Source organism: Ranitomeya imitator, chromosome 9 (genome assembly GCF_032444005.1).
Source record: "Ranitomeya imitator isolate aRanImi1 chromosome 9, aRanImi1.pri, whole genome shotgun sequence".
NCBI classification, from domain to species: Eukaryota; Metazoa; Chordata; class Amphibia; order Anura; family Dendrobatidae; genus Ranitomeya; species Ranitomeya imitator.
In genome coordinates, this window is record NC_091290.1 from 46,943,859 (window position 1) to 46,966,115 (window position 22,257).

Here is a 22,257-nt window from a genome sequence, read left to right on the forward strand (position 1 = left end):
CCAGTCCCGCCAAATTCAGGTGACAGAGTCCCTTTAAGAAGCCGTCCTACTCTGCAATCATTACTTGTATTAATTGCACCTGTTTGAACTCGTTACCTGTATAAAAGACACTTGTCCACACACTCAATCACACTCCAACCTCTCCACCATGGCCAAGACCAAAGAACTGTCTAAGGACACCAGGGACAAAATTTTAGACCTGCACAAGGCTGAGATGGGCTCCTGGATAATATGCAAGCAGCTTGGCGAGAAGGCAACAACTGTGGGCACAATTATTAGAAAATGGAAGAAACACAAGATCACTGTTAATCTGCCTCAGTCTGGGGTTCCATGCAAGATCTCGCCTTGTGAGGTAAGGATGATTCTGAGATTGGGTAGGAATCAGCACAGAACTACAAGGGAGGAGTTGGTCAATGACCTGAAGAGAGTTGGGACCACAGTACACACTACGCCAACATGGATTAAAATCTTGCAGGGCACGCAAGGTCCCCCTGCTCACACCAGCACATGTCCAGGCCCATTTGAAGTTCGCAAATGACCATCTGGATGATCGAGAGGAGGCATGGGAGAAGATCATGTGGTCAATGAGACAAAAATAGAATTTTTGGGTATCAACTTCACTCACTGTGCTTGGAGGAAGAAGAATAATTAGTACAAACCCAAGAACACCGTCCCAACCATGAAGCATGGTGGGGGAAACTTCATACTTTGGGGGTACTTTTCTACAACGGGGAAAGGACAACTGCACCATATTGAAGGAAGAATGGATGAGGTCACCTATAGCTAGATTTTGGCCAACAACCTCCTTCCCTCAGTAAGAGTAGAAGATGGGTCGTGGCTGGGTCCACCAGCACGACAATGAACTGAAACACAAAGCCAGGGCATCTAAGGAGTGGCTCCGTAAGAAGCATTTCAAGGTCCAGGAGTGACCTAGCCAGTCTCCAGACCCGAACCCAAATGAAAATCTTTGGAGGGAGCTGAAATTCAATGTGGGCCAAAATCCCTAGTGCAGTGTGTGCAAACTTGGTCAAGAACAACCGGAAACATCTAACTTCCGTAATTGCAAAGAAAGGTTTCTGCACCAAATATTAAAGTTCTGTTTTTCTATTTTATCAAATACTTATTTCATGCAATAAAATGCAAATTAATTATGTATAAGTCATACAATGCGATTTTCAGTTTTCTTTTTTTAAAAGATTCTGTCTCTCACAGTTGAAGTGAACCTATGATAAAAATTACAGACCCTTCCATTCTTTGAAGGCGGGAAAACTTGCAAAATCAGCAGTGTATCAAATACTTATTTTCCCTACTGTAGCTACAGTGGGTACGGAAAGTATTCAGATCCTTTTACATTTTTCACTCTGTTTCATTGCAGCCATTTGGTAAATTCAAAACATTCATTTTTTTTTCACTTTAATGTACACTCTGCACCCCATTTTGACTGAAAAAAAATGTAATTTTTGCAAATTTACTAAAAAAGAAAAACTGAAATATCATATGGTCATAAGTAACATAGTAACATAGTTAGTAAGGCCGAAAAAAGACATTTGTCCATCCAGTTCAGCCTATATTCCATCATAATAAATACCCAGATCTACGTCCTTCTACAGAACCTAATTGTATGATACAATATTGTTCTGCTCCAGGAAGACATCCAGGCCTCTCTTGAACCCCTCGACTGAGTTCGCCATCACCACCTCCTCAGGCAAGCAATTCCAGATTCTCACTGCCCTAACAGTAAAGAATCATCTTCTATGTTGGTGGAAAAACCTTCTCTCCTCCAGACGCAAAGAATGCCCCCTTGTGCCCGTCACCTTCCTTGGTATAAACAGATCCTCAGCGAGATATTTGTATTGTCCCCTTATATACTTATACATGGTTATTAGATCGCCCCTCAGTCGTCTTTTTTCTAGACTAAATAATCCTAATTTCGCTAATCTATCTGGGTATTGTAGTTCTCCCATCCCCTTTATTAATTTTGTTGCCCTCCTTTGTACTCTCTCTAGTTCCATTATATCCTTCCTGAGCACCGGTGCCCAAAACTGGACACAGTACTCCATGTGCGGTCTAACTAGGGATTTGTACAGAGGCAGTATAATGCTCTCATCATGTGTATCCAGACCTCTTTTAATGCACCCCATGATCCTGTTTGCCTTGGCAGCTGCTGCCTGGCACTGGCTGCTCCAGGTAAGTTTATCATTAACTAGGATCCCCAAGTCCTTCTCCCTGTCAGATTTATCCAGTGGTTTCCCATTCAGTGTGTAATGGTGACATTGATTCCTTCTTCCCATGTGTATAACCTTACATTTATCATTGTTAAACCTCTTCTGCCACCTTTCAGCCCAAGTTTCCAACTTATCCAGATCCATCTGTAGCAGAATACTATCTTCTCTTGTATTAACTGCTTTACATAGTTTTGTATCATCTGCAAATATCGATATTTTACTGTGTAAACCTTCTACCAGATCATTAATGAATATGTTGAAGAGAACAGGTCCCAATATTGACCCCTGCGGTACCCCACTGGTCACAGCGACCCAGTTAGAGACTATACCATTTATAACCACCCTCTGCTTTCTATCACTAAGCCAGTTACTAACCCATTTACACACATTTTCCCCCAGACCAAGCATTCTCATTTTGTGTACCAACCTCTTGTGCGGCACGGTATCAAACGCTTTGGAAAAATCGAGATATACCACGTCCAATGACTCACCGTGGTCCAGTCTATAGCTTACCTCTTCATAAAAACTGATTAGATTGGTTTGACAGGAGCGATTTCTCATAAACCCATGCTGATATGGAGTTAAACAGTTATTCTCATTGAGATAATCCAGAATAACATCCCTCAGAAACCCTTCAAATATTTTACCAACAATAGAGGTTAGACTTACTGGCCTATAATTTCCAGGTTCACTTTTAGAGCCCTTTTTGAATATTGGCACCACATTTGCTATGCGCCAATCCTGCGGAACAGACCCTGTTGCTATAGAGTCCCTAAAAATAAGAAATAATGGTTTATCTATTACATTACTTAGTTCTCTTAGTACTCGTGGGTGTATGCCATCCGGACCCGGAGATTTATCTATTTTAATCTTATTTAGCCGGTTTCGCACCTCTTCTTGGGTTAGATTGGTGACCCTTAATATAGGGTTTTCATTGTTTCTTGGGATTTCACCTAGCATTTCATTTTCCACCGTGAATACCGTGGAGAAGAAGGTGTTTAATATGTTAGCTTTTTCCTCGTCATCTACAACCATTCTTTCCTCACTATTTTTTTAAGGGGCCTACATTTTCAGTTTTTATTCTTTTACTATTGATATAGTTGAAGAACAGTTTGGGATTAGTTTTACTCTCCTTAGCAATGTGCTTCTCTGTTTCCTTTTTGGCAGCTTTAATTAGTTTTTTAGATAAAGTATTTTTCTCCCTATAGTTTTTTAGAGCTTCAATGGTGCCATCCTGCTTTAGTAGTGCAAATGCTTTCTTTTTACTGTTAATTGCCTGTCTTACTTCTTTGTTTAGCCACATTGGGTTTTTCCTATTTCTAGTCCTTTTATTCCCACAAGGTATAAACCGCTTACACTGCCTATTTAGGATGTTCTTAAACATTTCCCATTTATTATCTGTATTAGTTCTGAGGATATTGTCCCAGTCTACCAGATTAAGGGCATCTCTAAGCTGGTCAAACTTTGTCTTCCTAAAGTTCAGTGTTTTTGTGACTCCCTGACAAGTCCCCCTAGTGAAAGACAGGTGAAACTGTACAATATTGTGGTCGCTATTTCCTAGATGCCCGACCACCTGCAGATTTGTTATTCTGTCAGGTCTATTAGATAGTATTAGGTCTAAAAGTGCTGCTCCTCTGGTTGGATTCTGCACCAATTGTGAAAGATAATTTTTCTTGGTTATTAGCAGAAACCTGTTGCCTTTATGGGTTTCACAGGTTTCTGTTTCCCAGTTAATATCCGGGTAGTTAAAGTCCCCCATAACCAGGACCTCATTATGGGTTGCAGCTTCATCTATCTGCTTTAGAAGTAGACTTTCCATGATTTCTGTTATATTTGGGGGTTTGTAACAGACCCCAATGAGAATTTTGTTACCATTTTTCCCTCCATGAATTTCGACCCATATGGACTCGACATCCTCATTTCCTTCGCTAATATCCTCCCTTAAAGTGGACTTTAGACAAGACTTTACATAGAGACAAACCCCTCCTCCTCTCCGATTTTTACGATCCTTTCTAAACAGACTGTAACCCTGTAAGTTAACTGCCCAGTCATAGCTTTCATCTAACCATGTCTCGGTTATTCCCACTATGTCAAAGTTACCTGTAGATATTTCTGCTTCTAGTTCTTCCATCTTGTTTGTCAGGCTTCTGGCGTTTGCAAGCATGCAGTTTAGAGGATTTTGTTTTGTTCCAATCTCCTCGCTGTGGATTGTTTTAGAAATGTTCTTACCTCCCTTCTGAGTATGTTTTCCTGGATCTTCTTTGTTCAAGTCTAATGTTTTTCTTCCCGTCCCCTCTTCTTCTAGTTTAACGCCCTCCTGATGAGTGTAGCGAGTCTTCTGGCGAATGTGTGTTTCCCAGGTTTGTTGAGGTGTAGTCCGTCTCTGGCGAGGAGTCCATCGTACAAGTAATTCACACCGTGGTCCAGGAATCCGAATCCTTGTTGTCTGCACCATCGTCTTAGCCAGTTGTTTGCATCAAGGATCCTGTTCCATCTCCTGGTGCCATGCCCGTCTACTGGAAGGATAGAAGAAAAAACTACCTGTGCATCCAGTTCCTTTACTTTCTTCCCCAACTCTTTAAAGTCTTTGCAGATTGTCGGTAGGTCCTTCCTTGCCGTGTCATTGGTGCCAACATGTATCAGAAGAAATGGGTGGACGTCCTTGGAGTTGAAGAGCTTTGGTATCCTATCGGTCACATCCTTGATCATCGCACCTGGAAGGCAGCATACTTCTCTTGCTGTTATGTCCGGTCTGCAGATGCCTGCTTCTGTGCCTCTCAGTAGTGAGTCTCCCACCACCACCACTCTTCGTTGCTTCTTGGCTGTACTTTTTGCTGTCACTTGTTGCTGTGTGCCCTTTTCTTTTTTGCTTGCTGGTATTGCTTCATCCTTAGGTGTGCCATCTTCATCCTCTACAAAGATTTGATATCGGTTCTTCAGTTGTGTGGTTGGTGATTTCTCCATGGTCTTCTTGCTTCTTTTGGTCACATGCTTCCACTCATCTGCTTTTGGAGGTTCTCTGACACTTTTTTTCACCTTCTGTGACCATTAGAGATGCTTCTGTTCTGTCTAGAAAGTCTTCATTCTCTTTGATGAGTTTCAAGGTTGCTATTCTTTCTTCCAGACCCCGCACCTTTTCTTCTAAAAGGGCCACTAGTCTACACTTCTGACAGGTGAAATTTAATTCTTCTTCTGGTCGATCTGTGAACATGTAGCACATGCTGCAGCTCACCATGTAGGTTGTCACATCTGCCATGTTGCTCCTAGATCCTGCTGACTTGCTGTGTGTTTTCCTTCTTGTGTAATCTACTCAGCCAAGCTCTCTTGCAATAATGTCCTACATGCAAAAATTTGCGCGCCGTAAGGCGCGCGGTTTGGTGATTCTTTCCAAGCAGCTGGTCCCGGCTGTACCCAACGATCTTCTAGCTTAGGGAGACTCTTCGCTTTCCCAGAAGGCACCTGGAATATGCAAATTAGCCTCCTCAAGCTTGAATCCCTGGTTTGGTGATTCTTTCCAAGCAGCTGGTCCCGGCTGTACCCAACGATCTTCTAGCTTAGGGAGACTCTTTGCTTTCCCAGAAGGCACCTGGAATATGCAAATTAGCCTCCTCAAGCTTGAATCCCTGGTTTGGTGATTCTTTCCAAGCAGCTGGTCCCGGCTGTACCCAACGATCTTCTAGCTTAGGGAGACTCTTCGCTTTCCCAGAAGGCACCTGGAATATGCAAATTAGCCTCCTCAAGCTTGAATCCCTGGTTTGGTGATTCTTTCCAAGCAGCTGGTCCCGGCTGTACCCAACGATCTTCTAGCTTAGGGAGACTCTTCGCTTTCCCAGAAGGCACCTGGAATATGCAAATTAGCCTCCTCAAGCTTGAATCCCTGGTTTGGTGATTCTTTCCAAGCAGCTGGTCCCGGCTGTACCCAACGATCTTCTAGCTTAGGGAGACTCTTCGCTTTCCCAGAAGGCACCTGGAATATGCAAATTAGCCTCCTCAAGCTTGAATCCCTGGTTTGGTGATTCTTTCCAAGCAGCTGGTCCCGGCTGTACCCAACGATCTTCTAGCTTAGGGAGACTCTTCGCTTTCCCAGAAGGCACCTGGAATATGCAAATTAACCTCCTCAAGCTTGAATCCCTGGTTTTATGTGTATTATTAGTATTACGACCCTTTGCTCAGACACTCATATTCAAGTCACATGCTGTCCATTTCCTTGTGATTCTCCTTGAGATTGTTCTACTCCTTCTTTGGAGTCCAGCTGTGTTTAATTAAACTGGTAGGACTTGATTTGGAAAGGTGCACACCTGTCTTTATAAGACCTCACAGCTCACAGTGCATGTCAGACCAAATGAGAATCATGAGGTCAAAGGAACTGGGCAAGGAGCTCAGAGACAGAATGGTGGCAAGGCACAGATCTGGCCAAGGTTACAACAGAATTTCTGCAGTATTCAAGGTTCTGAAGAGCACAGTGACCTCCATAATCCGTAAATGGAAGATGTTTGGGACCACCAGAAGTCTTCCTAGACCTGGACGTCCAGCCAAACTGAGCAATCGTGGGAGAAGAGCCTTGGTGACAGAGGTAAAGATGAACCCCACGATCACGGTGGCTGAGCTCCAGAGATGCAGTAGGGAAATGGGAGAAAGTTCTACAAAGTCAACTATCACTGTAGCCCTCCACCAGTCGGGCCATTATGGCAGAGTGGCCTGACGGAAGCCTCTCCTCCGTACAAGACATATGAAAGCCTGCATAGAGTTTGCTAAAAAACACATGAAGGACTCCCAGACTATGAGAAATAAGATTCTCTGGTCTGATGAGACGAAGATAGAACTTTTTGGTGATAATTCTAAGCGGTATGTGTGGAGAAAACCAGGCTGCTCATCACCTGCCCAATACAATCCCAACAGTGAAACATGGTGGTGGCAGTATCATGCTGTGGGGGTGTTTTTCAGCTGCAGGGACAGGATGACTGGTTGTCATTGAAGGAAACAAGTACAGAGATATCCTGGATGAAAACCTCTTCCAGAGTGCTCTGCACCTCAGACTTGGCAGAAGGTTCACATTCCAACAAGACACTGACCCTAATCACACAGCTAAAATAACAAAGAAGTGGCTTCATAACAATTCTGTAACCATTCTCGACTGGCCCAGCCAGAGCCCTGACCTAAGCCCAATTGAGCATCTCTGGACAGACCTGAATATGGCTGTAGATCAATGTTCACCATCAAACCTGACGGAGCTGGAGAGGATCTGCAAGGAAGAGTGGCAGAGGATCCCCAAATCCAGGTGTGAAAAATGTGTTGCATCATTCCCAAGAAGACTCATGGGTGTACTAGCTCAAAATGATGCTTCTACTCAATACTGAGTAAAGGGTCTGAATATTATGACCATGTGATATTTCAGATTTTCTTTTTTAATAAATTTGCAAAAATTACTACATTTCTGTTTTTTTCAGTCAAGATGGGGTGCAGAGTGTACATTAATGAGTAAAAAAATTAACTTTCTTGAATTTATCAAATGGCTGCAATGAAACAAAGAGTGACAAATTTAAAGGGGTCTGAAACTTTCCCTAGTGTAGCCAAGTATATCCTTAGTGCCATTGTTTTATAAGGTTACATTCCTTCACTGTAAATTATCTTGTTTTATAGCAGGTACTTTGTTTAAACATGGTCTTCAGATTAGTTTGATAAGTATGTACATACAGTGGAATATAAAAGTTTGTGCACCCCTGGTCAAAATTACTGGTATTGTGAACAGTTAAGCAAGTTGAAAATGAAATTATTTCTAAAATGCCTAAAGTTAGAGATGATACATTTCCTTTGTATTTTAGGCAAACAAAAAATGTTATTTCATCTTTTACATTTTAAAAATTACAAAATGGAAAACGGTCTGATGCAAAAGTTTGAGCACCCGCTTTTGACAGTATCACAGCCAAAGAGATTTGTCAGCCAAGAGATTTTCAATTCTTGCTTGAGGGATTTTCATCCATTTTTCCTTGGAAAATTCTTCTAGTCCTGTGAGATTCCTGGGTCGTCTTGCATGCACTGCTATTTTGAGGTCTAACCACAGATTTTCAATTATGTTCAGATCAGGAGACTGTTAGGGCCATTGTAAAACCTTCAGCTTGAGCCTTTTGAGGTAGTCTATTGTTGATTTTGATGTGTGATTAGGATCATCATCCCCTTGTAGAAGCCATCCTCTTTTTAACTTCAGCTTTTTTTTTTATAGATGATGTTATGTTTGTATCAAGAATTTGTTGAAATTTCAATGAACTGATTCTTCCACCAGTGAAATGTTCCCTGCGCCATTGGATGCAACACAACCAATAAGTATGATTATCCATCCACACGCTTAATTGTTGGCAAGATGTTGTGTTCCTGAAGTTTTATTTTAACCTCATCAGTTCACAGGACCTGTTTTCAAAATGAATCAGGCTTGTTTAGCTTAGTTTGCATACTTCTGATGCGGAATTTTATGGTGAGGATGCAAGAGAGGTTTTCTTCTTTTGACTCTTCCATGAAGACCATATTTGTCAAAGTGTCTCTTTGCTATCTTCTTATAGCCTTCACCTGCTTTTTGGGCCATTACCATTTTCATAGTGCTAGGCAGCTGCTTAGACGAACCCATGGCTGCAGTTTTTTTACAAAGTTAGTGGAGGCTGGATTTTTATAACGATGGGAAATTTGAATCACCTGGACTTTCCTAATTATTATAGTGAACAAGCCATTACCCTAACAGGCTAATTAAGGTCTTAAACCTTGGTCAAAGTTAACTGACCATACAAATCTTCATCCACCCATTTTCCTTTTTGTAATTTTTTAAATGAAAAAAAAAAATGACAATAGATATATTTCTTGACTAAAATACAAAGGAAATGAGTCATCTTTCACTTGCTTAACTGTTCACAATAACGGTAATTTTGACCAGGGGTGCCCAAACTTTTACATGCCACTGTATATACATTATAGCCATGTTCTGCAATTATACTTTTTTCTATAACTAAGAACTTTATTAGATACTAGATGGTGGCCCGATTCTAACGCATCGGGTATTCTAGAATATGCATGTCCACGTAGTATATTGCACAGTCCACGTAGTATATTGCACAGTCCACGTAGTATATTGCCCAGCCACATAGTATATTGCCCAGCCACATAGTATATTGCCCAGCCACATAGTATATTGCCCAGCAATGTAGTATATTGCACAGTCACGTAGTATATTGCCCAGCCACGTAGTATATTGCCCAGTCACGTAGTATATTGCCCAGAAACGTAGTATATTGCCCAGTTACGTAGTATATTGCCCAGTTACGTAGTATATTGCCCAGTGACGTAGTATACAGCACAGAGCCACATAGTATATTGCACAGCGACGTAGTATACAGCACAGAGCCACGTAGTATATTGGCCAGTCACGTAGTATATTGCCCAGTTATGTAGTATATTGCCCAGTGACGCAGTATACAACACAGAGCCACATAGTATATTGCACAGTGAAGTAGTATACAGCACAGAGCCACGTAGTATATTGCCCAGCCACGTAGTATATTGGCCAGTCACGTAGTATATTGCCCAGCTACGTAGTATATTTCCCAGCTACGTGGTATATTGCCCAGCCAGGTTTGTCACAGGTTGCATAGAATTTGTGTGTTTATTCTCATCATTTCCGATTTGGTTTCACCTTCTTATACCTACCCAGTGTTTCACTCTATTTGGCAAGTGTATTTTGTATGATTATAGTTTTCATTTATCCCTGTCCGTCTGCCCTTGTTTGTCTGGTTAGTTTTATCCTATAAACTTCGGCCTCACACCTCCCTGGGTGGGTGAGGGAACAGATAAAGGTTAATATAGGAGCTTAGGCCGGTTTCATATTTGCGTATCTGTGTGCAGCGCTTGAGCCGCATAGATCCGCATATGTCTTGCGTATTTATCTTTATCGTGATGTACGCAGGGACATGCGGTTGCATCAGTTCACATGCAGATGCGTGCGCATGCATCGTTTCGCGCTGTTAGGCAGGGTCTGGCGAACACAACAGGTTGCATTTTTTGAGGCGCCAATTATGCACAATCATACGCATGCGTCAATGCATTGCGTTGGCATCAAAGACCTTACCCTGTCCTGGATTGCCTCATACCTTTCCGACCGCACATCAGCGTCTCCCACTCCCACACTACCTCCTCATCTTGCCCTCTCTCTGTTGGACTTCCTCAAGGCTCTGTCCTGGGGCCCCTACTTTTTTCCATCTATACCCTTGGCCTAGGACAACTCAAAGTCCCATGGCTTCCAGTACCACCTGTATGCGAATGACACTCAGATCTAACTCTCTGGCCCAGATGTCACCTCTCTGCTGTCCAGAATCCTGGAGTGTCTGTCAGCCATATCCTACTTCTTTAGCTCTCGCTTCCTAAAACTCAATGTAGACAAAACCGAACGCATCATTATTCCGCCATCTCGCGTATCCCCCCCTACCTGATCTATCTATTACAATAAACGGCATCACACTGTCTCCCGCACCTGAAATCCGCTGCCTTGGGGTAACGCTCGACTCTGCCCTGTCTTTCAAACCGCACATCCAAAGTCTTGCACACCTCCTGTCGCCTCCAACTCAAAAATGTTGCCAGAATCTGTCCCTTCCTCAGCCCACAATCTACCAAAACTCTTGTGCATGCCCTCATCATCTCTCGCCTCAATTACTGCAACATCATCCTCGGTGGCCTCCCCGCTAACTCTCTTAGACCGCTCCAGTCTGTCCTCAAACCTGCTGCCGGCTAATCCACCTCTCTCCTCCCCTGCTTCTTCCCTCTGCAAATCCCTTCACTGGCTCCCAATTCCCCAACAAATCCAGTTCAAACTACTAACACTGATCTACAAAGCCACCCACAACCTGTCCCCTCCCTATATCTCTGAACTAATCTCCCAATATCTTCCCTCACGTAATCTCTGATCCTCCCAAGACCTCCTACTCTCCTCTACACTTATTCGTTCCTCACACAACCGCCTCCAAGATTTCTCCCAAATATCCCCTATCCTCTGGAATTCCACGCTTCAACACGTCCGATTATCCACCACCCTCGGATCCTTCAGACGGAACCTGAAAACCCATCTATTCAGGAAAGCCTACAGCCTGCAATAACCATTCTGCTGCCTCACCACCATCCGAACTGCCGCACCCCCCGACCTTCTGTCTCTTCCCCATTATCCCATAGAATGTAAGTCCGCAAGGACAGGGACCTCTCCCCTCTGTACCAGTCTGTCACTGTAAATTTGTTTACTGTAAACGATATCTATAACTCTGTATGTAACCCCCTTCTCATGTACAGCACCATGGCATTAATGCTGCTATATAAATAAATAATAATAATGGAGTGCGTAAAAAACTGCATTACTGTATATGGAAACGCATTGGTACGCAAGGACATGCGTACGCATGCGTGTTGATGTGCTTGCGTACTTCGGACTGCGCATGTCCAGGAACTGTTTTGAGACACGCCCATTGAGACACACCCTCCTGGAAAAATCAAACGCATGCGCATAATCAATGCAAACGCATGCCAAAACGCATACAAATGCAAGCACACGCAGCGTTGTTTTTTTTTGCTGTCATGCGTAAGCTGATGCAGATAAAAAATGCTGCGTAAACATGCGTTTTGGCATGTGTTTGCGCATGCAGATGATACACTCCGCACAGAAACGCTAATGTGAACCTAGCCATAGCAATGCACGTGACCCCGGTGTCTCCACCTTCAGGAGTAATCCGGGGACAGAGATAGACTAGAGTGCCTCAAGTTTGAGGGACTGAGTAGGCGCCCACAGTCCCAAGTCACTATGTGACAATTAGTATTCTGAATTTATGTATTTTAATATGTCATAATAAAATTTATAGGTTACTAATTTTGGGAAACAAATCTTTCACTCGATTTAGTCTGAGCTGGTTCTCAGTGATTCATTTAATTTCATATTGTCCAGAATGATATGTAGTGAGAGATCGCGTGAGTATACTGCAAAACAGCACCGGACTGGAACTTAAATTCAGCTCTGGTGTTTGAAATCACTGAGGCCCATGCTGCCTCCATCCCCAGTTTGGGGTCTCTATTATTAATATTACCCTGCCTGGAGAAAATGATTGCAAAGATCAATATAACTAATAATACTGCGATATAAGATCAAATTATACTTCTATGCCATGACTACATATTACCACCACATACTGACAGACAAATGCCATCATACTGATCAAACCTCTGAGTACATTTTCGGCATGTACTAGTGCAGTCTGCTGAATCCTAATGGTGTGCAATATATACACCATTAGGATTCGGCTCTTCTTGCTTGTTCCAGCAGTTGTCATGTGATCACAAGTACATGATTTGCATACTTGTGGTCACGTGCCGACTAAAGTCTCAGCAGCTTCATTCAGTGTTCTATTCTGACAAGAACACAGAGCGATCATGTGACAACTGCTGGAGCCGGCAAGTGGACCCAAATCTTATCGGTGTGTAAATTACACACTGTTAGGATATGGCAGACTGCACCACTATTTGCTGAAAAATTGCTATGGGGTATACAACAGCTTTAATGATCAGTATGATGGCATTATTCTGTCACTATGTGCCACTGACAATTTACTCACAGATGAACAACCCTTTTAATAAATTATATTAACACCAATATTATAACAATATTGCAATATAATAGACAAATAAGACCGCCAGTCTTTAACACATATCACCAGCATAAACAGTATTAATGATATGCAGTACTGATGGCCCCACAGCCCCCTATACATAGTAAGTTGGCCTTCACAGCATCATATACATAGTATGATGGCCCCCACAGTGCAATCCTCCATATAATGCTCCACTTTATGACTCCATGATCATATTAAAATTATATACAGGGTGGGTCATTTATATGGATACACCTAAATAAAATGGGAATGGTTGGTGATATCAACTTCCTGTGTGTGGCACATTAGTATATGGGAGGGGGAAAAACTTTCAAGATGGGTGGTGACCATGTCGGCTATTTTGAAGTCGGCCATTTTGTATCCAACTTTATTTTTTTCAAACTTATTGAGAATTTCACAAGAAAAACAATGGTGTGCTTGGTTTTAACGTAACTTTTCCCAGAGTTTAGCCCCAGAATGGAAAAGCACTAGCTACTATGATGTCCTCCCGCACTCAGAAGCACCGATTCCCCCCGAGCGTATAGTTCTGTGATTGATTCCCCTGAAGCAGCAGGGGTCCTGATCGGTGTCCTGAATTAGCCCCGATGTTCTCGCTTTAATCAATGATCTGCAGTTTTATGAAACATGAGAATGAACAGACTGTCTGCAGACCCCTCCTGCTTCCACACACAGCAGAGCGCTCAGGACGCCATACATAAGACTCTACAATGAGCAGATGGATGGGTGTTATTGTCGGCATAAGGAGCAATAGTGTCAAATAGTCACACCATAAATATACTCTCTGGCTCAAAGTAGAATCAGATGTGGAGGATATCCACTAATAAAACATGACCTTTAAAATTTAAATTTAAAAGTATTGCACACCCAAAAGGACACAAACAACAAACAAAAAGTGCTCAAGTGAACCAGTGCTCAAGATAAAAAAAAGTTTTTGGATTGGTCTCACCCAAGCTGACGGACAATAGTATACTTCCAAACACACACAGCAGAGGTCCGGGGTTGTAAAGTGGAGGCAGGGCTGGGAATCCAATATCTACCCTGTTACCCCTGTGTAACTCCTGTCCTGACAAGGACAGGCCCCAAATGGACCTCGCTAGAGGGGACCGCCACACCAAGTGTATATGAAGGCAAAGTCCTTTCTTAGAGATGCAGTTTCTTCCTCCCTATGAGTTTCAACTCCAGTCATGGAGAATCATCAGGGGAGTCACATAGAGGAAGGTGCCAATAGGCACAGGGAGTCCAAATATGAGTCCGTACAAATCATGGGACCTGCTTTGGCTAGGTATCCCAAAGTAGAAATGACCGTCTGTGTTCACAGTCTAGGATAAGTGTTGTTTGGAAGTATACTATTGTCCGTCAGCTTGGGCGAGACCAATCCAAAAACTTTTTTATCTTGAGCACTGGTTCACTTGAGCACTTTTTGTTTGTTGTTTGTGTCCTTTTGGGTGTGCAATACTTTTAAATTTAAATATTAAAGGTTATGTTTTATTAGTGGATATCCTCCACAGCTGATTCTACTGTGCTATTGTCGGCCCAGCTTTGGTCAGAGGTTGTCCCCTAAGATGTCAGCAGAAGACTCTATGTCTATGCACACAGAGAACCACTCTCCCTCTCTCTTTCTACAGTCTGACCTAAGTATAACACTCCAATAACTTATTTCTCATGTCTCTAACTTTGTTTCAGTGAGCGCAGCGATTCTGAACATTTACAAAAAAAAAAATCATTTTTTTTATTTTAATATGTTACAATTTTTTTTATTTTTCAAACTTTGTACTGACTATAGATTTAGGTAAAAAGAAATGACACAATGGACATCTTTTAATTTTTAGACTGATGGGTCTGCAGGGAACTTCATTTTTAAGTACTGTCCTGCAAATCCAACATCAAAATAGAATCTTCAATGATAAATTCCTTCACTGCAGAATAGTCCAAATCTGCTGATAGATTTCTAGGGATTTGATATGAAGTCCACTTTAGGCTATGTTCACATGGCCAGTTACATCCACGAGTTGTGAATGTGACTGGCTCCATGTATCAGTGTCGGATGGGGGTGCCGAGGGCCCACCAGTAACCAAGTCCAAGGCCCCACTTTTCTGCTACATGTAAATGTGACATTATCCTCAATCACAAATGTATATAACGGAGTAGATTAAATGAATGTTAAATGAATAATATCCTGCCTTTGTCTGTACATAGTGATTCAAGTGTATAGTGCCAAGTACTGGTCATATAAGAGGGTGGTGGCCTGCCGGAGGATTCTCCTGTGGACCAGTCCAAACCTCACCAGAGGTCCACCAGAAGATTCTCCTGTTCTCCTGTGGGCCAGTCCAAACCTGCATGTGATTGTCGGAAAACGCGGGGCACACCTAGCATTTACACACACTATTCTGTTACTTAAATTGGACCAGACTAAGGCTAGGTTCATATTGCGTTAATGTGACCGCGCTAACGGACAGCGTTGCACGGCGAAATTAACGCTGTGCAACGCGTCCGTTAGCGCACCCATTAACAGCAATGGGGACGCGCATCACTAGCGCGTGCCATTTTCGGCACGCGCTAGCGATGTGCCGGTGTTTTGTGGCGCGCCGCGGACGCTGCAAGCAGCGTCCGCGGCGCGCCCGAGGTCCCTTCCCCGCTCTCGCAGATCGGAGATCTGCGAGAGCGGGGACGTTTAACGCGACCCCATAAAACATTGCGTTAGCGCAATCTGCTAGCACTAGGCGCTAAACGGATTGCACTAACGCAATATGAACATAGCCTAATGCATGCTGCAGACAGCACTCGGGTAACACATGGACAGCACATGGATGCCATCCATTTTTCTTTTCACCGGCCCATTGATTTGAATTAATGAATTCGATCTGTGAATCACTTTTGTTTTGCTTACATTCATTCCACAAAAAGAATCTGGATGTGTGAACAGCCTCCTAGACTATAATGGTAGGGACGCAGAGGCGGGGGAGGGAGACTGCAAGATGCAACCCATGGGCCAGTGTTTTCCGCCCCTTCGGCTGTCTAGGCCCAGACAGGAACAGTCAGAGGGCTGGATGTGGCCTGCACCCTGCACTTTGTCCCGGACTGCCCAAAGTGGCTTGCCATAACCCCATAGAGTTCAGCAGCACAGAGTGTGACAGTCTGTAAGTTAGAACAATCTATAAGTAACATTGAGGAACACCTTACAGCAGAGGCCCCCAACTACTCTCCAGTTATTGCAAAACTACAACTCCCAGCATGCCCTGAACACCTGCAGCTAGGAATGCTAGTCAGTTTTGCAACTGCTGGATAACCACAGGCTGAGAAGCATTGCCTTACAACACACGAATATATCTTCTTATGGAAGTTTCCATCAGTCCGCTGCAGCCTTATCGCTTCACTGTTCCACCATCATAATAATTTTGGCTTTTTTTTTTTTAAGTCTTGGTATGGTCCTTATGGGATTATCTATAGTACGGTATTCTTACCTTTGCCTCGAGCGACTTGGAGGAAGCTTTCTTGGAGTCTGTCTTTGACAAAGTGGCATCGGCCAAGTGGTAAGCAACGGTCAGCGCAAGCAGAGCACTCAGCAGCTTCATTGTTCCCACCGGACCTCGCTGAAAGAAGAATACGAGGACAGTGACACAGCAGATACAAAGCGGAGCCCTGATATTTTTTTTGCTACTGAAGTGTGGGAGGGAGCCTGGCACAGCGCTGGAGGCAATGTCTGGCCATCTAGCCCTTCACTGCTACAAGCAGCGGCTGCTTCTATAAACAGCAATAGGATGGAAACTGGCACGGATCTGATCCACCATGTACAGGCAGCAACAACCTGAACTCATCCGCTGACCCAAGAGACACTGTTGGGATAATGTGTATATAACGGCGACTGGAAACACGAATTCTGTGTGCGACTAAACCCCTCACTGTAGTAAGTGCGTGGGCAGGAAAATGAATAAACCTAGTGCCGGGGAAACATAGAGTGGACGCCAATTGGACGCCAATAGCTAGCAATCTGGTTACTTTCCTCGCTTGTTTGTGGGCTGCATTAAAAGTCAGCGTTCACCCCAAATACTAGGTCATTTCCATCTTGTAATGCTAGGATATGTCATTACTTTATGATACGTGGGGGTCCGATCTCTGGGAACCCCATAGATCCTAAAACTTAAGATGCCGCAGTGCTACTTCCACTCTGCGTCCCCACACATTTTTCCTGCAAATCGATCTTCCTAACCACCCGGTAGTTCAGGGACCCAAAAACTGAATAGAGCTGCAGCAGGAGGCCACGAATACCCTTGAACGAAAAAAATAAAAAAACGTGAAAGGGATTCAGTGATGAAGCCGTGTAGTGGCCCCTTCATTCTCAGAATTGGAAAGGGTCCCAAAAGTCATCATTAAAGGGAACCTGTCACCTGAATTTGGCGGGACAGGTTTTGGGTCATATGGGTGGAGTTTTCGGGTGTTTGATTCACCCTTTCCTTACCCGCTGGCTGCATGCTGGCTGCAATATTGGATTGAAGTTCATTCTCTGTCCTCCGTGGTACATGCCTGCGCAGGGTAATCTTGCCTTGTGCAGGCATGTACTACGGAGGACAGAGAATGAACTTCAATCCAATATTGCAGCCAGCATGCAGCCAGCGGGTAAGGAAAGGGTGAATCAAACACCCGAAAACTCCACCCATATGACCCAAAACCTGTCCCGCCAAATTCAGGTGACAGGTTCCCTTTAAATGATGGCGTATCCAAGCAATAGACCACCACTTACTGACATGAGAAGGTAGGAAGCTGCAAAACCATTATTATTGACTGTATCTGCAGAAATACTCAAAGAGAAACCGTCATTTTATTCCCCCATTACATACAGTGGGGCAAAAAAGTATTTAGTCAGTCAGCAATAGTGCAAGTTCCACCACTTAAAAAGATGAGAGGCGTCTGTAATTTACATCATAGGTAGACCTCAACTATGGGAGACAAACTGAGAAAAAAAAATCCAGAAAATCACATTGTCTGTTTTTTTAACATTTTATTTGCATATTATGGTGGAAAATAAGTATTTGGTCAGAAACAAACACTCAAGTTTCTGGCTCTCACAGACCTGTAACTTCTTCTTTAAGAGTCTCCTCTTTCCTCTTTCTATAATGTAAATTACAGACGCCTCTCATCTTTTTAAGTGGTGGAACTTGCACTATTGCTGACTAACTAAATACATTTTTGCCACACTGTAAATCATAAGCACACATGAAAATATGCAACTTCGTAATCTTATTAGAAAAAAATCACTTGTTTCTCCTCCTGGAATGATCATTCATTCTAAGTTTATGGGTAAAATCTGTACTCAGTAAATACAGACTTTCCCACTACTGAGATAGATGACAGTTAGTGCTTGTAAGACTCCATGGAGTGGGGAGGAGCTGGAGGCCGACAGATATTCTACTGCAAGTTCTCCTGAAACAACGGTTATAGTTCTGCAAAAACAACTTTATAGGCACCAACTGTCGTCTCCTATCTCACGAATGGAAAATCTGTCTTCACTGTATACAGACTTTACCCATGAATTAAGAATTTTGAATGTGAACGATCAGTCCAGGAGGATAAAGAAGCAGATTTCTCTGATAAGATATATTACATAGGTTCTTAATTCCATGTGCACTGCTGATTTATAAAATAAATAAGGGGATGGTGACTCTTTGACTTCTATGGGTGATTTTTTATGACCAGATGCTTCTAATGAGACGAATTCTTAAATCATTGTGTGATGAAAAGTTATGCAACCTTCTAATATTTAGGCTTCAGTTCATCAAGACTAACTTTTATCATGCGGGGTTGATGGGAGGAGGCGCCTGAAGACCTCTTAACGAATCAAGTGAGGCTAAAAGGGGTTGGCCCCAATAATATAATAAAGCTTATACTCACCTCCCGTGCCAGCGCTGTTCCTGCGGTGGCAGCACTCGCGGTCCCAGGGCTCTCGTGCGGGGTTGTGACACATGACCAGGAGTCCAATCAGCGCTGGCATCATGGTCTCCGCCTTCTGTGAAATGAACATGAAGAGGAAGTCAGATCAGCCACAGGCCGGAGCTCCTCTTCATGTTCGATGGCAGAGACAGTGACAATGGTGCAGATTGGGCATAGGGAAACACGTGTCACGTAACCGCACGAGAGCCCTGGACTGCGAGTGCCGACATCGCAGGAAGGTGCTGGCACGGGAGGCAAATATCGGCTTTTTTTGTCTTTTATTTTATCTGGGCCAAGCGTGGGAAATGAGAAGGGGTTGTCCTAGTAGCAGACAACTCCTTTAAAGTGGTGTGCGCCTCACAACAAATCTTACTCCAGTCAGTGACTAGAGTAAGATTTGTGGCATCAGGAAAGAGGCTGCTCATCATGAATTTGAAGCCTCGCATCAATCAAAAATGTAGCAACTTTCTAAACATTTTTATGCCAGAATATCGGTACAATCCACATCTCAGGTCCCATTTTCTTTTATGGGCTCAGGAACTGAGCCTGCATCTCTGTCGCCATATGAGGTTAAACTACATTCAACAATGAAGGAACCCTTTAGCGGTTTTTGAAGCTAAGAACACTGGCAAAATCCTCAAAAGGACACCCTGGCATCCTTGGAGGATTACCATTGACTCAAGTGTAGGGTGTCTTCAGAACAAAGCCCGTGAAAACAATAGTCAGGTCACGGCTTTGTTTTTGCACAGACCGGCCGTGGGTCCCCTGACCCAAGCTCACAAGTGTCATAGGCATATATGAAGCTGTTGAGTTCCTTGGAGACCGACCACCGCTGCTAGACAGCAGAGCAACCACAGTGCTTACAGGCTCTTTTCTATTGAGCTTGTAAGTAGATATGAGCAAACTTGAGCTTAAAACTTTGGGATTTGTTCACACGTTGCGTTTTTTTAATGCAAATTTTAAGCCGCTTTTTACAGTACCAGCAAAAGCTATGAGATTTTAGAACTCTTGTGCACACGTTTTTTTATTTTTATTTTTTTTTTTTTTCACCCATAAAAAGCAATGAGTAAGTGCAAAAATGCAGCAAATAATGGTTGTGTGAACAGATCCAAGTGGCCGATGTGCTGTTAAAAATAAACAGCACACAGATCAGAAAACCGGATGTGTGAATGTAGCCTAATGAGTATGGACGGCTTCGGAATAAGCTAGCCGGGGCAGCAAAAATGCTTTTCTGTTTGTTAAAAGGGATTGTCCAACTTTGGAGAATTTATTTTACTTAAAGGGGTTGTCCATAGTGATGAGTGTATTACACAAGTATCTTGTTCACGCTTTGATATGTTCGAGTCCCAGCGGCTGCATGTGTTGTGGCAGATAGTTCTCGCATGTGTTGCGGCTGTCTATCTGTTCGCTTGGCAATCAACAGGAATCCAGGGCTGCGGCTTCTCGCCGACTTCCTCTTGCTGTTCGATTTGTCCAAAGGCGGAGACATAGACGCAGACGCTGACTGGTCGCACCCTCACGTGTCATAACAACCGCATGTGAGCGCTGGGAAGGAGACACTGCTGGAATGGCACCGGCACAGGAGGGGAGTGTAGGTGTTTTCACTTTAACAAGGGTAAACATTCAGAGTAAGAAGGGATTGTGCTGGTAGTGGAAAACCCCTTTAAATGCTTGTATTTGAGGCTAAGGCTATATTCACACTTTGCGGATTTTGCTGCGGATCCGCAGCGGATTTGACCGCTGCGGATCCGCAGCAGTTTCCCATGAGTTTACATTTCAATGTAAACCTATGGGAAACAAAAAACGCTGTGCACATGCTGCAGACAAATCCGCGCGGAAACGCTGCGGATTACATTCCGCAGCATGTCACTTCTTTTCTGCGGATTTTCAGCTGCTCCAATAGAAAACTGCAGTTGAAAATCCGCAGAAGAAAACGCAGTAAAAACCGCGATAAATCCGCAGTAAAAACCGCGATGGGTTTTCACTGCGGATTTTGCAATTCCGCTGCGGAAAAATCCGCAGTGGAATCTGCAAAGTGTGCACATAGCCTAAAAATGATTTATGCAAGTTGGGTTTCATTAGAAATTTTGCATAGTTTGCATTCCATACTTAATGAGTAAACGGAGCATCCATCAGCGAGCTCGTTCGGAGGGGACAGTTTGTAACTCTGTTACCTAGGTTTTTCTGACCTCTCAGCCGATTTACGACCACATCAAAGTTCAACGTGCAGAGAAACAAAAAGCCTGTAAAAGCCAAACGGTGCAAAACTCATAGTGGAACCCAATGGCAAAAATAATTTTTGGATTAAAATCCTCCATGTAAGTAAGAAAACTAAAATGTGGTGAACAACCCCTTTAATTAAAAATCCTTCAACTATACATTAAAGGGAGGTTCCCAGCATGCACCAGCTCCATGTGTTAACTGCTGTGCAGGACAATGACAGAACACCGGGAAGCCACTCTACTAACGCACGGCATTCACCGGCACCGGCTGTCAGGCAATGAGACCGGAGGAAACACCCACAACTTTCCATGTGTCAGCCACAGCGGCGCTTCCGTCTTACTGACCTGACTCACTCAGGACGTCGCTGTCAGCTTCTAATAAAGTTTCAGAGACAAAAAAATAATAATTTCCGCCCTCACACAGCGCAGACATCACACTGAGGGCAGAGAGGTGCGTGACGTAAAGAGGCGCGGCCAGCATGTGACCGGATTGGCTGTGTCACGTCACATGACTCCGTTGCATATTATTGATTGGTGGTTGATAATTATAGCAGGTGCATGGGCATTTTCCAGAGTCTATGTGTATGTATAGTATGTGCGGTATATGAGCTCTGCGCAGTGTTTTAGTATTGATCCTGTTGTATTGCTTTTATTGATTAGATTGTCTGCAGTGCATTAACCATTTATTTTCACAGACAATTTTTATATTTGTGCCTTAAGTTTTTTCTTCCCTTCCTGCTAGAGACCACTATAATTATTTTCCAGCACAATAACCACAAAACAACACTGATGGCATTTTGATTGGACTTTCTCAGACACACAGGACACAACAATTATAAATATGCATTTATTTATTTAATATATGTTTATTTTTCTGTTTTACAGGCCATTTGGCCTCTGTGAACGCTGTTTTTTTGGGTCCAGCTGACATATTTTTTCAGACCATTTTGATTTGTTTTTATTACATTTTTTTAGGGAGATGTGGCAACTGTTATCGACAGTTTTAGTGTCTAGATATTTTTTTCTCTTTATGGCATTTATCATATGATTTAATTCATTTTATATTTTGACAGATCAGACTATTACAGAATTAGATGCACTAAATATGTTTATTTTTTCATTTCTATATTTAAACAGTGATTTAATAATATTTATATAGCGCCAAAATATTCCGCAGCGCTTTATAGTTTACAGTTTCAAACA

The 22,257-nt window shown here is 43.1% G+C and overlaps 1 protein-coding gene across 2 annotated transcripts in view; it reads right to left on the bottom strand.

Annotated features, from left to right (window-relative positions):
- The window catches only part of CHID1 (chitinase domain containing 1), a 507,376-nt gene extending 485,870 nt beyond the window's left edge, over positions 1–21,506 (bottom strand). Inside the window, exons 1-2 of one of the 2 annotated variants that reach the window (XM_069740216.1) lie at positions 21,400–21,506; positions 16,369–16,497 (exon numbers count right to left, since the gene is read on the bottom strand). In XM_069740216.1, coding sequence (XP_069596317.1) covers positions 16,369–16,479 — 111 coding nt within the window. In that variant the 5' untranslated portion in view covers positions 16,480–16,497; positions 21,400–21,506. Of the gene's footprint in view, positions 1–16,368; positions 16,498–18,793; positions 18,816–21,399 lie in introns of those variants that run through there. The other variant, XM_069740217.1, reaches the window with a different exon arrangement.
- Between the last annotated feature and the right edge of the window lie 751 nt (positions 21,507–22,257).